Source organism: Carlito syrichta, unplaced genomic scaffold (assembly GCF_000164805.1).
Source record: "Carlito syrichta isolate Samal-C Ts95f unplaced genomic scaffold, Tarsius_syrichta-2.0.1 Scaffold263577, whole genome shotgun sequence".
Taxonomy (NCBI): domain Eukaryota; kingdom Metazoa; phylum Chordata; class Mammalia; order Primates; family Tarsiidae; genus Carlito; species Carlito syrichta.
In genome coordinates, this window is record NW_007207673.1 from 114,503 (window position 1) to 130,329 (window position 15,827).

The window sequence follows — 15,827 nt, forward strand, 5'->3', positions numbered from 1 at the left end:
CGCCCGCCTGGCCGAACGCGGGGAAGCCGGACGGCTGCGGGCTGCGAGTGAGGCAGGCTCCGGCGCCCGCCAGGCAGACCCCGCCGGCCCGGCTCGCACTTTCTCGCCGCTCAGTCTCTGCCGAGAGGGCCCCGCGTCAAGGCTGCCCCGAGAAAGGCAGGGAGCATCTCAGCCCCCCAAAAAAACTTCCTCCTGGATTTGTGGCATAGAGGAATGTGAGCGCCAGAGCCGCGACTGCTCGCCCTCTCTCCGCCTCGCGCCGCGCGCCCCTCCTCACTTCTCCACTAGCCCCTCTCCCTTTCTTTTCTTTTCTCTCTCTCTCTCTCTCCTTTCTCTCAGGCTCGCCTCCTCGCTCCTTCACACTCCTTTTTTCCCTCTGCTTTTTGCAAAAAAAAAAAAAGGGGGGGGAGAAGAAAGAAAGAAAAAGCCAAAGAAAAGGCGCAAATCATGCACAATATTGTCTTTTGCGGTTTATCTTCCTGGGGAGAAACTTTCACCTCCTCAGCCGGGCGGTGAGCGCGAGACTGATAGCAGCAATCATTCCTGCAGATAAATGAATTGAAAGGACGACACCGTCCCCCCCTTGATGAATGGGAGCAGGGGGAGGCGTCACGTGCTGCCCACGCGGGCGCCCATTGGTGCGCCCTCACTCCCCCCGCCCGCAGCCGCCGCGCCAACGGAGGGCGCGCCGAAGCGCCGCGCGCCGCTCATTGGCCCGCCCGCCTCATCAATCCCAGGTATTGTAAAGCGCTTGACATCCCCTTTTGACAAACAGGGCTGCCAGGAGTAGCAACTTTTTTTTTTAGCCAAATTTTTTCCCTCTTCTCACGGAAATTTTTTTTTGCCACGATTCCTTTTCTCTCTCACAGTCATATACATCCCCCCGTTACTTACTTTCTCTCTCTCTCTCTCTCTCTCTCTCTCTCTCTCTCTCCCCCCTTTCTCTCTCCCCTTTTCTCTCTCTGTCTCCCTCTCTCTCTCTCTCCGTCTCCCTCTCTCTCTCTCTCCGTGTCTCTCTCTCTCTCTCTCTCTCTCTCTCTCTCTCTCTCTCTGTCTCCTTCCCCAAACCTGCTCCGAGCTGTGCGATTAGAGACTTTGGTCGTCTCCGAGTGCAAGAGGCGGGGATGAGGCTGGTAAACACAGCAAAGGCACTTCCAGAATGTCCCGATTCAGCAACTTTCTTTTATTTCTCCCCTCTTCCCCCCCTTCAAGGGCAGCAGAGGAGGCTTTTGTTATTTGCTCCTTTTGAAGTTCCTTCCCTCTTGCCCGGTCCCCCTCCTGTTTATAATTTAAGATCTCGGGAACACACGGGCATTCCGCTCTCTTTTCAAGAAACGTGATTTCCCAGTGTAACCGGCAGCCTTGATTTTTCCACTTTTATCAAATCAATCAGACATCCTCCCTCGCTTCCCACCCCACCACCTCCTCTCCCCCCCCCCTCCCGCAATAGGTGGATGAGAGCTCCTAACTTTCCGGGTTATTGAGGATTTGTTTGTTTGGTTTTTTTAATGGCCAATTTGAAATATTATTGACAGCTTTCTTTCTCTCTCTCTCGTGTGTTATTTTTCTTTTTTCTCCCTTTTCCTTGTCTCCCTCGGATGCCCCCGCTAACCCTCTCCCTCTGCACTCCTGTTCACAACCCTGGCCCCTTTCTTTCAGGTAAAACTGTAAATTTCCCAACGCGCCATTGTTCCTCTGGGCTGCCCAAGACTCCCTAGAGATCCCCGAATACTTTTTTGGTATTTAAATCCCCAGTAGATAGGACCAATGTAAATTTTGTGACATTCAAACCTTTTCTAGTTCACAAATCAGTCACCCTTGTCACAGTTATTGAAATTCCGCAACTCGCCACACCAGGACGGTGGAAAAAGCGGGCGCGGTCTTTGTTGCCGACCAGGCTTTTGATCGCCAGAGAAAATTTACTTACCTTCAGATGAGTGAGCAGAAAAAGAAATAACACTCCCTTTGATTTAGTTAGGAAAATGCAGACATTTGGATTCAGTGCAAACATACAACACTCGCTTGTTTTCGCGATGCGGCCCTCGATTAACCTGTCTTTGCCTAGCGCAAAGTCTATTCAACAACTGCGCGTAGTTGCTTTTTGTCCCGTCCACAAAGAGCCATTGACTATATATTAAAATGATTGTTGAAAGGTAGAGGAGTATGGCACTAAAAAGCAGGAAAAAAAAAATCCCTGTGACTCAATCAATTAAGCCGAGCAACATTTATGCATTTCAAAAAACGCACGCGGATGCGGGGGATTGGGGGATGAAGGTTGCATTGCTCCGCAGCTCTGTTTAAAACCCAGCAGCCCCGGCCGAGGGTTTAGCCGTAGCGTCTGCATATTCATTAGGTCTAATTATTTTCTAGTAAGGAAAACACAAAAAGCCAAGAGTCGGAATCCTTCAATTTGCCCTTTGTTTCTAACTTCATTTGGCTTCTTTGCAGCTGAATCAGAGCCCTAAACTCTTTTTCCAGACAAAGAAACCTCAACTCATCCTTTCACAGGCCGCCCGGTTAGGAAACTCACTAGTGCCCCGCGAGAGGAAAATGAAAATGATTCCCCCCCCCCCCCCCCCCCGTCGCCAGTGCGGGCCGTAGGGGCTGGAGGAAGCCAGGGTCAGCGTCCGCCGCTCCTTGCCTTCCCGGTTTTCTGGTCTTCTCACCGACTAGATTCTCGTTTAGGGCTGGCAAGTGGGGCTGCCCTTTCCCTAGGCTCTCGGGCTCAAAAGTCGGCTTGTGGATCCGGGATGATTTCCCGGTGCCTGAAGGGACCTGGCTGAGCATTTGCATTTTTTTGTGCTGGGAAATAGAAATTCGAGAAGGAAAGAAAAAATCAATTGTTCTGTCCCCAGCAACAAGTCTGAGTCCAGCAGCCCAGCATTCCCTGCTAAATTTGAGTGGAACGGAGTGAGGAGTGGAGGAAAGGGGCTGGACTTTTTTTTTTTTTTAATACTATACACTTTGTTAAAAAAAAAAAAAAAGATATATCTAAACGGCTAAGTCTTTTCTGCTACCTACAGGTAGAAGCTGGATCCTGCTTCTCCTGGAGTTGTGAAAAACCTATCTGCAAGGAGAAGCTTTCTCTAGAGGCTATATTCTTCTCACTAGGGAGAGCCAATATTGAACCTACTTCGCCTGCCTTTCAAAAAATGAAAGAAAGAAAGAAAGAAAACAAGGGGGGGACCTTAGCGGGAAGGGTAGCCATCGGGAGGGGCAGATGGGAAATAATTCTTCAAAAAAGAAAAATCAGTCTTCTTCTCTCCAGTCCGTGGAAAATCCAACGGGGACGTTGACAAGAGGGTATTTTTAGGGAAACCATCCAAATATACAGGGTAAGAGTGAATGTGAGGGGAAAAAAAAGTTGTGGGTTGTAGAAGTTATCAAGTGGGATTTGCGGCGCTCTCTGCAGGAAACGCGAGCGGCTCCAGTTCAAAGCCACATGCACCAACGTGACATATAAGCCATTAAAATATCATCCTGACGGCTCATTTCTGCTTCATCATACATTCCCTAACTGCTTCCCGAAAGCTGGAAAAGGAGAAATGAAGGATGACCGCCTCGCTGGAACCACCAAAGAGAGGCTTGGAGGGGTCTGTGGTCCCCCCTCAGCCACCCCGAAGTGATGTGCAGAAATGAGGCGATCCTGGCAACAGGTGGAGTGGGGTAAGTGCGTGAGTCCAGGGGCCAGACAGACCAGACCTGGACCCCCAGCGGCCGCGTAGCAGGCGCCCTCAAGGGGACCGTTGGCACCCAAACCCCAGTGGGGGAAGAGGCCCAGCCAGACTTTCCACCTCATCTCCTCCTTCATCGCCTCCTCCCCACCCCCACCTTGGATACAGGCCCCATCCCACTGACATGAAGGGGAGGAGGGGGCCCTTCTGCGGAGGGGCAGCGCTGAGGATGAGTCCATCCCTTCTTCCCAGGAGAAGGGGGGGGAACAAATGGGGCTTCCACTGGCACGGAAACCAAAAGCAGCTTGCCCCCCGCCCACCCTCCCTTCCCTCCTTGCAAATTGCTTGGGTGCCCCATCATAGGCACAAAGAGGGGAGTCGTGGCCCTCGCGAAAAGTGACAGGGCGGGTGCCAGGAGGGGCCCCCTGCAGGCAGCCCCCAGGGGGATGGCGAGGAAGATCTCGGCTTCCCCTCCCCGGGGTCAAAGAGCCAAGTTAGCCTGGCTGGGAGCAAGATGACGGAACTTCTCCGCCACAGCCTGACTGCTGGTGTTGGCTGGGGCGGCCTCAGGGCCCGGTTCTTTGCCCTCCCTCGTCCTGGTCCTGGCGCAGGATGCTGACCGCTGGCACCTGCTCTCCGCGCGCGGCCGGCTGTGGGTTCGGGACTTGGCTTGCCTTCTCTCGGATGCGAATGAGGTCCGCGACCAGCTCTCCGGGGAGCAGGCCGCAGCCCCTAGGATTCTAGCTACTACCCTAGACCCGGGGGCACTGGGACTTGGGGGCGAGTGAGGAGGGAACAGAATTGGGCTGTGAAAGAAAGCTAGGATGGGCTCAAAGGCTGGACCTGAAAGTTTGGGCTGACGAATGGCCAGTAGCAAAGTCTTGGCAATGAAGAAGGGGCGTTGGAGGGCTGCAGTTCCCCGGCACCGTCTGCAGGAAACTCCCTTTGGATTCCAAGGTCATATTTTCGCCCCTTTCTGACAGCATTGGCCTCGCAGCGACCCACCCCACTGCACTGCTTTTCCTTCTGTTCTCTGCAGGTTGGGGGAGGGGGGACTCAAAGGAAGGGTTAAACGCCCAGGCTGATCCTGCAGGTGATCCACGGATGCAGATTCGACACCAGGGACCCGAGACCGCTCAGCCTTCCGCTGGGAAACCCGAGCTCCTCCCTCTAGGGAAGAGGAGTGAGTGAAGGCCCTTGCACAACCCAGTCTCGCAGCTCGGCTCAACCTCCTGGCGCTCGAGGGCCGGATGGAGGGGAGCCAGAAAGGTGCGGGGTGTAGCTGGCGGCCGCAGACGGCGGGCAGAGGCCGGGAGCTGCCTTCCTCTCTGGCCCGGAGCTCCCGGCCAGCTCTCAGGGATTGTGCTCTGCGCCCGCCAGGGCCGAGCTGCGGCCGAGGAGAGGCGGGCACGCCTCCGCCGCCGCGCCTGCGGGTTAATCAGTGTGGAGCGGCCCCGGAGCTGGAGTCGCCGGCTGCAGCTGACCTCTGACCTTGGGTTGGCCTGCGCCGGCTGGGTCGGCCCCACAACATGCAGCCTTAGCAGCCCCCCAAATAAAACCGGTGCCTTTCGCACATCCCCACCTTCTTGGCTCTCGTCCGGCACCGTCAATCTTCTCAAGGTGCGGGCAGGAAGGCAGACTCCAAAAAGTCTCCAGGATGGGCTCCCGACTGGTAATTCGGTGGCCGGGGCTGTCGTGGGGAACAAGCATTTGGGGAAAACCAAAGCGAGCCCTTTCCAGGATTCTTTATCCGGAGTTGGTGGGGACCTCAGGTCCAGGAGCCCAGGGACTGCTCACAGAGTCTCTCCTCCCTCCTTCAGCGAGATGGAACCAAAGGGGATGTCTACCCAGGTTCCCCGTGCAGGTCGTGTGATGGAACTGCTACAGGGAGCCTCTTATGGTGCCTGTCACCTGCCTTAGTCCGACCTCTGCAACATTTATTTGTGTGTCTATGGGTGTATAATGCACGAAGGGCTGACAGGACCTGGAGCAAAGTGACCCAGACCTTTTAGAAGTTGGGCTGGGGCAGCATTGTGGGTGGACAGAGGTCTCTAGGGAATCTCACATTCATTTCTCTCAGAAGCAAAAAAGCAAATTCTATTATTGCCAACCAACCAGGACTTTTCCGTGCCAGACATCCTGCCATGAGGAAATTTCAGAGTGAGGACGCCCAGCATGCCGCCCTTCTGTAGGAATGCAAAGTTGGGCCTCCTTTCTTTCCTGATTTGTGCTGGAAGGAGCTTATTACCTTTGGGGAAGGATGCTTTTTGGTTAGAAAGGCTTGAAAAATAATTAAAACTCTCTGGGAAAAGGTGAGTCCACCCCCGCATCGCAGGCCTGGACCTAAAAAAGAAGGGAGAGGGAAGGTGAAAACCGCCAAGCTAGTTGGAATCCTTGTAGGGGGCTGAGGGGGAGAGAGAGAGAGAGATCTTTGTGCATAGAGAACTGGATACCTTTTAAGATAACAGAGTCCCACTTAGATTTGGCCTGTGGTTCAACAAGTTAAACAACCGCTTGTTCTGTGGGTTGGAGTGTCAAGACAGGCAGACATCCTCATTGACAGAGGACTTGCTGTGTTTGTCCAGCCTGAGACCTTTTCAATGACTGTTTGTCTTTCTTGGCCAAATTGGGGGTCAGGGCTGGGTGGATGCTTCTGTTTGGCTGCTCTATTGCCTTCGCCCTTGTCTGGCAGACTCAGAGGTCCCCAGGATGGTTTTAAGAATTTAATATGGCCAATGGCTTGGTAGCTTTAGCCACAATGTGAATCTGATGAGTAATGCATATATCTTAAAAGGGTGTTACTTCTATCTTTCTTGACTATGAGAAAAGGGGAGTCTGGACCAAATGATTAAAATGATCCTTTTTCAATCTGGTGAATTTTATATTAACTTCAAAAAATCAAACAGCGATGGCTTTCAAATGAGTCTGGAGTGTAGAAAATGTGAGGCTTAGGAATTCTGTACTACCACAGGCAGAACAGGACCTGAAAATCTGCAAAGAAACTCCTCTCCTCTCTGTTCCAACATTTATAATTCAAATTTTAATTGCTAACCTCTCAGAGAACAGTGGGTTTTTCCCACCACCCTTCACTAAATTCGATGAATAGGACTGAAAATAAAATAATGGTGTTTTTCATAGAATAAATTTAAATTCCGGAAGTTAGAAATTTCTGAGTACTAACTGAAAGAGTGTTTACTTCTACTTTCAAAGCAGAACAACAAATGAGTTTCAAATAAAGGTCTAGCTGGGAAATTATAATTTTTCCAACACTTTGTATTAGTAAAGATATATCATTTTGCATGGATACAGGCAGTTTCCAGCAGAGTCCTGTTCTTTAACTTCTAAATTTGAAAATGATCTAAGAAAGACCAAAAGACTCTCTTCAGAACAACATCTTTAAATTCATACATTCAGACCACATCTTGCCACACAAACATGTACAAAATTGTTTAACTGTCACTCTTTTCTTCTCAAGCAGGCTCAAAGTCAGAAAATGAGATACAAGACTTCCTTGGTGATGAGGAAACGATTACGGCTTTACCGAAACACTCTGAAAGAGTCAAGTAAGTTACAGATTCTCCTTTGAACATTGGATTGCTGAAGTTTTTTTTTCCTTTTTTTTAAGTTAGAAGTTTTGTATTTTGCTTATGTTGGGTTACAAGTTTGGGGTGTTTCTTGAGTTCAAATGAAACTTAGATCAACACCTTGGTGTTTGATACATTTGCACACAAATCAATGACACAACATCCCACCAGCAGCCGGCTAATCCCCCTCAATGCCTACTCATCTGGACATTCTAGAATTAATATTTGACGACTCTCTCATTGAAACAACCACCCCTGACCTTCTGCAATTCCACTGTCACATTATTCTATGACATATTCATCTTGAATTCATTTCCGGACAATTTGATTGGAATGAGGTTTGACATGTATTGGCTTCCATGAAAGAAGCGGACTTTGATCTTGGTGATGGGGTTTACATGATATACATCATCTTTACCAGGGACACCAGCCTTCTGCAATGTGGCAGCGATGAGGTTCCCACAATGTGGTGTCTGAACAGGGAGTGACTGACAGCCGCTCTGTCAGGAATACCTTCATTGTGAAGAATTTAATTTAATATTCCATTTAGAATAAGCATATGATTTAGAGTTGGGCACTTTCCCTTTCAGGCTCCTAGTTTGCCTCATTTCAACTACATCACTAGCTGATGGTTGCCTCCAAAGTCATTTCCCTATTGGTAGGCAACCTTCTTAACTAAAGTTAAATGGACAACTCAGGAAATGTCTCTCTTCTATTGTTTTGGGATGATCTGATGGCAGAAGTCTCAAGAGAGATGTGGTTATTATGTAAATTCAGTTGTTTTGATTCCTTAATGCTGTCTGGAAGATCCGTTAGCATTGTGTCCTAATTGTTTGTCAAAGGACATTTTGCAGAACCCTTACTTAGAAGTTAAATTCTATCCAAGTATATTTTCTTCCATACTCAGTTCTATTGATAATGATTAAACCCAAATTTCCATAGCAGAGGAGAAGAATAACCTCCTTTATTTCAAAAATCCTGGTAGAGCTCATCTCCTTTGCACTATTTGGGCTTAGACTTATGAGTGAGTTCCTGGGGCTTAAGTTATTTCTTTGCATAAGACTAGAGACAACCTCCCACTGCAAGAATCCTGAAGTTTGTGAATTGCCTCTAAAGAGATTTGTCTCTTATCTTGGGTGGCAACCTGGCCAGAAAGAGGGAGGAAAGAACTGAACAAGTGACTACACATCTAAATGCAGATCATTTAGATGACAAGAACTTGTTCCTAGCCAGACTTTGTGCACTGGCTCTCAGCTCCTGGAACCCTACCCTAGGCATAACCTACAACAAATAATCATCATTTAGCATTGCCTAAAAGATCAGGATGGAAAAATTGCTCAGCAGTTGATCTGAAATTTCTCCTTTTTTTTTTTTCTTTCCAAGAGAGAGGGGTCAGACATTTGAACCAGGGATGTGAGGAGCTCTGGTAGATGGTAGCATCACCAAGTGTCCTGTTTCTTAAAAGTGGGATTAGAAAATCCTACATTAGGCCATTAAGTTGGTCTGGCTGGGGTGAACAGAAGTGCTTAGAGCATGATGCTGGCAGTTTGCAGAGGCCCTGGAAACAGGGATGTTTGAGGTGTGGTGGTGGAATATGCTACAAATAGGCCCCCATGAAAGCAAGCTTCTAGTGCTTCTTTTTGATGTCTGCTGAAGACTTCTGCATTGCACAATATTCTTTTTCACTGCCAATAAAGCAGAAAACTTGGACTTAGTGCTGTAACTTCAAGAATGGTTAGGAATCGAATGCTTCAGTCAAGCATTTGATGTTGGGGGCAGGTGTAATAAGACGTTTCTGGGGAAAAAAATTGAGTACCACCAAGGTGACACTATTCCTTAGTCTGCCTAATTGATAATCTCTGAAGCCTAGGTTCCCTGCTTCTTGGGTTCTGAAAACCTCCAAAGTGATCCCTCTAAATAAGAAAATATGCCTCTCAGAGGCATATTGCTACCCCATCACCTGTCATCTATGGTTAGCTGGATATTGCCTGGGGTTTATTTCAGAGACACACCTTGAAGATCCTTACATAATTGCCCAGAGTTCCTTGTCTGTAAATATTAGTGGTACAAAGAAGTTTTTTTTTTTTTTCTCATAATTGCTATCTCTGGGGGAATGTCCTTCTAGGAGAATGCCTGGTCCCATTGCTATGTTTAGCCAACCAAGGTATGGACCATATGGCTCCAAGAAACTTGCAAGGATCAGGCAACCTCAGTGACCTGCAGGTCTACTGACCCCTGGCAACTCAAGCAAGAAGCATCTACCCAGGATGGGGCCAGATGTTTTCAGCCTTCAAGAGAAGGCTGCATCTGGGAAGGAGCTCCATGGGGCCAGGCTACTGTTGGTGATTTTGGCTGAATCAAATGTTTGCCCTTTTGCTTCTGGCACAAAAAGTCATACACGTGTTCAAAGTTTTTCAAAGACAGAGTTACTAAGAGAGAGTGTGTAGTATGCTAACAGCCTGCGTCTAAAACTTCTGCTTCTTATTCCTGGAGTCCACAGAGTCAAGTTGTTAGAATTCAGGGGGGTCCATACACTTGGATGGGAAAAAATACATCTTTATTTTCACAACCTTCTGTTGGAAAGTTAGTGTTTTTCTTCTATGATGAATATGGGCAGCAAACAGGACTATCAGGAGTTCAATGGCTTCCAAAGAGGTCCTCTGTTCTGTCTGTCCTGTTATTCAAAGGTTTTAATGGAGGTAGGGTCATCATATATCTATTAAGGAGTCCATGTTTGTGCAAATCAGAGTCTTAAAGCTAAAGTGGAGGCTGAGTCTGACAAACATCCTGAACAGTTGGTTGTAGATTACCTAGGTTCGAGTGGAAGAGAAAATATTTTAATTGCTGGGCCATTGCAGAAGTCTCCCTGCACTTTGACCTGAATTCCACAGAAGTTGACTAAACTTGGGGTTGAGGTGTGGATAGGTGAAACATCTGGGCAAGGGGTCTCATGGAGGAACACATTCTGGTTTTTGTTTTATTTGTTGGTTATCTTATTTTGTTTTTGTTTTTGAAGACTTTCATGGGTTCAGCCCAGACTTTCCCAGAAAACTGCACCACTCAACAGATACATGTGAATGGAAATACTTAAAATGACTTATTTAGATGTGGAAATTCCTCACTGGAAACCAGGCTTGGCCAGGGCTTGGAGGAAAACAGGAGAAGGGATCAGAGAGGTTCTTGTGGGTAGAGAGGTAAACCATGAAAAGTGAGAATGTGGGAGAAGGTGAAAGCCAGGAGATAGGACAAATCCTGGAAGTCTAGCCTCAAAACTGCTATGTGGAAACCCTGGGGAGCAGAAGTCTGTCAGTTAGATGCATATGCTCTCTCTCCCTCTCTCTCTCTCTCTCTCTCTCTCTCTCTCTCTCTCTCCCTCTCTCTCTCAGTGCTATCACAGCATCTATTGGTAGAGTTGAGACCCAAACTTGTTAAAGTTGAGAGAAATTGTTGTGGAAATTAATCCTTCCCTAAAGTGAGCCTTGAGCAGGGAACAATGCATTAAATAAAGTGTCTCAAAGAATCTGCCAACCATTATAAATAAGTTAATTATTTTTAAAAAATTAAATAAGGAAATCTTATTTACTGACCAGGAAATGTGTAAGAATAGCCCTCAATTCTGAGGATGGGTGAGGCAGTTCAATTAATTCTGAGTCGGAGTTTCTTGTAATCTGCCCACCATTCTTGCCTCTGCTAATGGGGTAAGGGACATTTTGCTCAATCCCTAAAACTTTTATTAAAAATATACGCCTTTGGGGGGGGGCGTTTTCTATGGCTGCCAGGGAGGCCTGAGCACTTAGGCTGGCATTTTCGGCTACAGAGAGCAAGCAGGGGGCCGGGCCGGCAGTTCTTAAATCGCTGTAAGACGCAGCTGACTTAGCAGTTCGGGGCAGACAAAGGACACTCCCTTCTGCTTATGCCACACTCGACTGGGCCAGAACTGAAGTTTTGGGTTTTTGTTTTTGTTTTGTTTTTTTCCTTCAATCGACGACCTCCACCCGCTCCATGGTGGCGCCCGCAGCACTGGAAGGTGTCTTGCGGGAGGAGGCCATGGTACCCCAGGTGCTCTCAGAGCCTGAATTGAAAAATGTGGCGTCCACTCTACATAAAGTCCTAAGACAAGAGACTCGGCTCGCAGGCAACAAGTGTCCGGAGCTGAAAGTGGAAGTCATCCTTAAAAATCCCCTCTCCCAGAGGCTGCGTCTGACGTCTGGGTACAAAGCTCAGGACCTCTGATTGGCGGGGGGGAGGCCTGTAGGTGCACGCCCGTCTTCTCCTTTGTTTCTTGCTCAGCCGGTCCGCCGGTCCGTGAGATTTGCGGCAGGGAGGGCCCTCTTAGGAGGACACAAGTTCGAGCCCAGCCTCTCCCAGGTCATCGCGTTCTCCCGCCTTATCCTGGTCCTGGTCAGGACCAGATTTTTGGGTTCGCGCGTTTCCAAGCGCGCCAGATACCGGGAGGAGGGGCCTGCACGGCTAAATGCTAAGAGAGTAAAGAGGCAGGCGAGGGGGAGGGGAGAAAAAGGAAGACAAAATGAGATTGGGGGTTTGGGGAAAATAGGAGAGACAAAGAGGAGAGAAATTTCGGAGAAAGCGAGAAAATAAAATTAGCCAAAAGCCGCTAACATAGGAGTTTCAGCTTTTGGTCGCCTACTCTGCAGCTTCTCCACCTCCCTCGATCCCGACCCCCTCCTCCTCCCGGCTACAGGGACAAACTGCCCAAGCGAATTGCCATCCCCGCGCACGCGGCGCTGCCCGTCAGCCCCGACAGGGCTTTCAAGAGGACAGTGGGCGCAGCGCAATGACCCTCCCCGATGTGGTGGTGGAGGGACGCGGAGCCCAGCTCCGCTCACTTCCAGGAGCCTCGAGGCAACGCCGTTCCACCCAGCTTTCAAGAGAGGAGGGGGCGGGGGCTCAGGGGGAGAGAAAAGAATCCGTGCCCGGGTCAGAGCGCATGAGCAGTAGACGCGTGAGATGCTGTGGGGGTGGGGTGAGGGAAAGCGTGCGCGCGCGCGCGCGCGCGTGAGAGAAAAAGAGAGAGAGAGAGAAAGACCGAGAAAGAGACCGAGACCGCGTGTAGCAGGACCTGTCATCACTGACGTCGGGTCCGGCCGCGGGCCAATGGGCGGACTAGGCGATTGTTCCTCTCGGTGGGCCGGGACCACGGCCCGGAATCTCTATTCACTTTCTAACGCGCCCTGCTGCTGCCTCTGTAGTGCACGGGATTTCACGTAGGCATAAAAGACCAAGAGAGAGGGAGGAGAAAAAAGGGCAAAATCCAAAACTGGGGGAGGGGGGGAACTTTGCAGAAGTTTTTTTTAATGGTTGTTCTTTCACCTCCCCACTGTCAGGTGACAGTGGCGTGAGCCGCCTGGCACAGGGAGCTCCGGGGAGCCCGGGCCGGCATGCAGCAGGCCGCCCTCTCCCAGCCAAGCGGGGCACTGAAATTAATATATATGGTTGGGGCGCTTCAGAACCACCAGCGCTTCCACCATCACCACCTCCAACATCACTTCTATCACCTCCACTCCCCGGCAGGGCACTGTTTCCCGGAGCGTCCGGGGTGTTGGCCGCCAAAGCGAGCCTGGGGCTCAGGTCGGACTCCTCTGGAGTAAAGCTCCCAGCAACCCACAGACTCAGCCTTGCGCCTTCCACTGCCCCTTCCACCCACCCTGCCGTCACCAGCCCTCTCCAGCTCATGGCGCGGCAGGGGACTCAGCCGAACAGCAACCCGGCCCAGCGGCTACAGAGGCGTGTTGTCTCGCTCTGTCCACCGGGTTCACTGCTGGCGCGGTCTGGCTCCCAGTCCCATCGCTGACGGCAGAGGCCGTGGAGCGGCTGGGCTGGGCCTGCCCCCCGGGGCCCGGGAGAGAGCGCGCAGCCCACGCCACCGGTTCTTATGCGCGCTATTTGTCTCGACAACAGGTAGCAGCTCTGGACACCATGGCCCCCAGCTCGCCGCCGCCTCCAGCCCCTCGGTGTTCCCGGGCCTCCAAGAGCAGCCTCCCCAAGCTTCCCTCAGCCGTCCTTTGAACGGACTCCTGCGTCTGGGGCTTCCCGGAGACATGTATGCGCGGCCAGAGCCCTTTGCTCCGGTGTCCGCGGCCCGCAGCGACGCCCTGGCAGCTGCAGCAGCCCTGCACGGCTACGGGGGCATGAACCTGACCGTGAACCTCGCCGCGCCCCACGGTCCTGGCGCCTTCTTCCGCTACATGCGCCAGCCCATCAAACAAGAACTCATCTGCAAGTGGCTGGCGGCCGACGGCACCGCGCCTCCGCGCCTCTGCTCCAAAACTTTCAGCACCATGCACGAGCTGGTCACGCACGTCACCGTGGAGCACGTCGGCGGCCCTGAGCAGGCCAACCACATCTGCTTCTGGGAGGAGTGTCCACGCCAGGGCAAGCCCTTCAAAGCCAAATACAAACTTGTAAATCACATCCGCGTGCACACGGGCGAGAAGCCCTTCCCCTGTCCTTTCCCGGGGTGTGGGAAGGTCTTTGCTAGATCAGAAAATCTCAAAATACACAAACGAACTCACACAGGTCAGTATTCGGCGCTGTCTGTCTCGTGCGGACCCTCTGGGGAAGCAGGCCCTTGGGTCTGGATTTCCTAAGTTCCAGCTGAGGGGAGGGGGGAGAGGTATTTGGGTGTTGTTTCCATGAGCCAAGGCCATAAAATATTAATTATGCGCTTCCATTCATAGAATCACAGAAGTTTCCAGAGGCTGTGTGTAGGGAGGATAGTGTGGGATTTCTGCTCTGGGGGACAAGGGTGGCCGTGCCCATCCCTGTGTATGCACGCGTGTGTGCTCCCTGTTTATGGAGTTTGATTTTAAGGTATTTTAAAACAGCACTGTTCCCCAAAGTCATAAATGCATTTAGGAACAATTGTCTAATTTTTCCAGGCCCCTTTGGAATTGTGTGGCAGAACTCCACCCGTGAGCCTGACAACCTGACCCACCTGGACTGAGGGGTCATCAGGCCCTTAGGGTCTTCTTTAGGATCTGGGGATCGAATGGTCTAACTCTGCACCTAATTTTGAGGCTTGATGGCCCGACTCTAGGGACGTTTGGTGAACCTCGCTTTTACTTGAGCAGAGATCTAACGGGACCCATCCGCCTTAAATGTCATTTACCGAGCTGTTAAGCGAAATGGGGACATGTGTCAACCACATCTGTTAGTTCTAGTTAACAGGGAAAAAGGAGCCCCGCGCAAGAGCCTGCAAAGTTGAACTCCGCTGGCCAGAAGCATCTCTAATTAATGCAATTGCAAGGAGAAAGTTTTCACACTTCCAGAACAGCCTGTGAAGTTACATTAATTAGTTTAGCAGCCATTGTTTGTGCTCTCCTTAGCCAGGGTTTTCTCCCTCCCCCAACCCCGTAAGTTTAGGAAGTCAACATCTTCTCCCCTCCCCCACTTTGGGGGCGTGAGAAGGAGACTGGTGAGGGCAGGAAGAGATGAAATAAATTCCAGCTTGGTGCCCCACTTGTCCTACTACCCAGTGCCTTGCCTTACTCACCCCCATTCTCGCTGGAACATCAGAAATGGTTAGATTCAGAGAACCACCACCACCCTCCTTCCCCAGGCTGGCACTGCTAAATCCCGCCTCCTCCCCAAACCCTCCCTTCTCGGGGAATTTCCAGGACCCAGACACTGCCACACGCGGACGCCAGACCAAAGTCCACTTTGAGTCCTGTACTTTATTTCCGGAGCTTGTCTGGAAACCGTGCGACTTCCCCCTAGTTCTTTCGGGGGTTCCCCCAGCTCCTCCCTCAGCAGGCGTCTCACCTCCCCACCCCCGGCCCCCGCAGTTTTGTCCACGGGGCTTTGGGGACAGGTGAGAGACCCCGATCCGGCCTGCTACTCCAGGAGTTGGCGGCCAACACTAGGGAGGTGGATGCGCAGTCCAGAGCTGGAGAAGGAACTCATCTTTAATGACAGGGTTGCTTTTTTTTTTTTTTTTTTTTTTAAGCAAACAAACTTTTACTGCTCTTTGCCGGCCCACTGTTTGAAGTCTGTGAAGCAGAAAATGGTTAAATTCTTAGCGCAATCGACCTACAGCAGAGAAGCAAGTTCAGTGCGCCGGGCTGGCTCAGGTTTGCGTCTGTTCAGGACAGAATGTTGTGCGTTCTCTCTGCTCGCGGTCCGGACTCATTACCGCCTGGGCTGAAAAAAAAAAAAAAAAAATCTAAAGAGCCTCGCCTGCTCCGGCGGTTCCCTCTAACCCCCCTCCTAAGTAATGAAAAAAAGAGGAGCGAGGATTTTAAAAAAAAAAGCAACAACAACAAAATGTTTCTCAAATGGCAATAGACCTCAGTACAAATTATTCATGAAGACAGTTCTCGATTCAACAGGAAAATAATTGCCTTTTCAAATATTAATGGCGTTTCATTTCCTCGAGTCGCGGAAGCGGCGAACTGGAGCAGATTTCTCGGGAGTTGAGATTCTCTCAGGCCTGGCTTTGGAGGCGACTGTCCGCGCTGAGAGGTTTCACTTTGGGGCGGTCACAGCGATCCCGGAACAATGGTGCGGCTGCGAGGGAGGCGCGGGCCGGCCACCGCGCACCGCCCGACCC

General features: G+C 50.7%; 2 protein-coding genes across 2 annotated transcripts in view; one reads left to right on the plus strand and one right to left on the minus strand.

Annotated features, from left to right (window-relative positions):
- Positions 1 to 3,811, minus strand: part of LOC103254035 (zinc finger protein ZIC 1) — a 7,643-nt gene extending 3,832 nt beyond the window's left edge. The window contains exons 1-3 of the mRNA XM_008052208.2: positions 3,509 to 3,811; positions 2,667 to 2,802; positions 614 to 761 (exon numbers count right to left, since the gene is read on the minus strand). Coding sequence (XP_008050399.2) covers positions 614 to 761; positions 2,667 to 2,802; positions 3,509 to 3,811 — 587 coding nt within the window. The remainder of the gene's footprint in view (positions 1 to 613; positions 762 to 2,666; positions 2,803 to 3,508) is intronic.
- Positions 3,812 to 5,849: 2,038 nt separating this feature from the next.
- LOC103254036 (zinc finger protein ZIC 4-like) lies at positions 5,850 to 13,866 on the plus strand. The gene is given in 4 exon segments (XM_008052209.1): positions 5,850 to 5,963; positions 5,966 to 5,986; positions 7,153 to 7,237; positions 13,178 to 13,866. Coding segments are annotated over 4 exon segments (909 nt in total).
- The last annotated feature ends 1,961 nt before the right edge of the window (positions 13,867 to 15,827 follow it).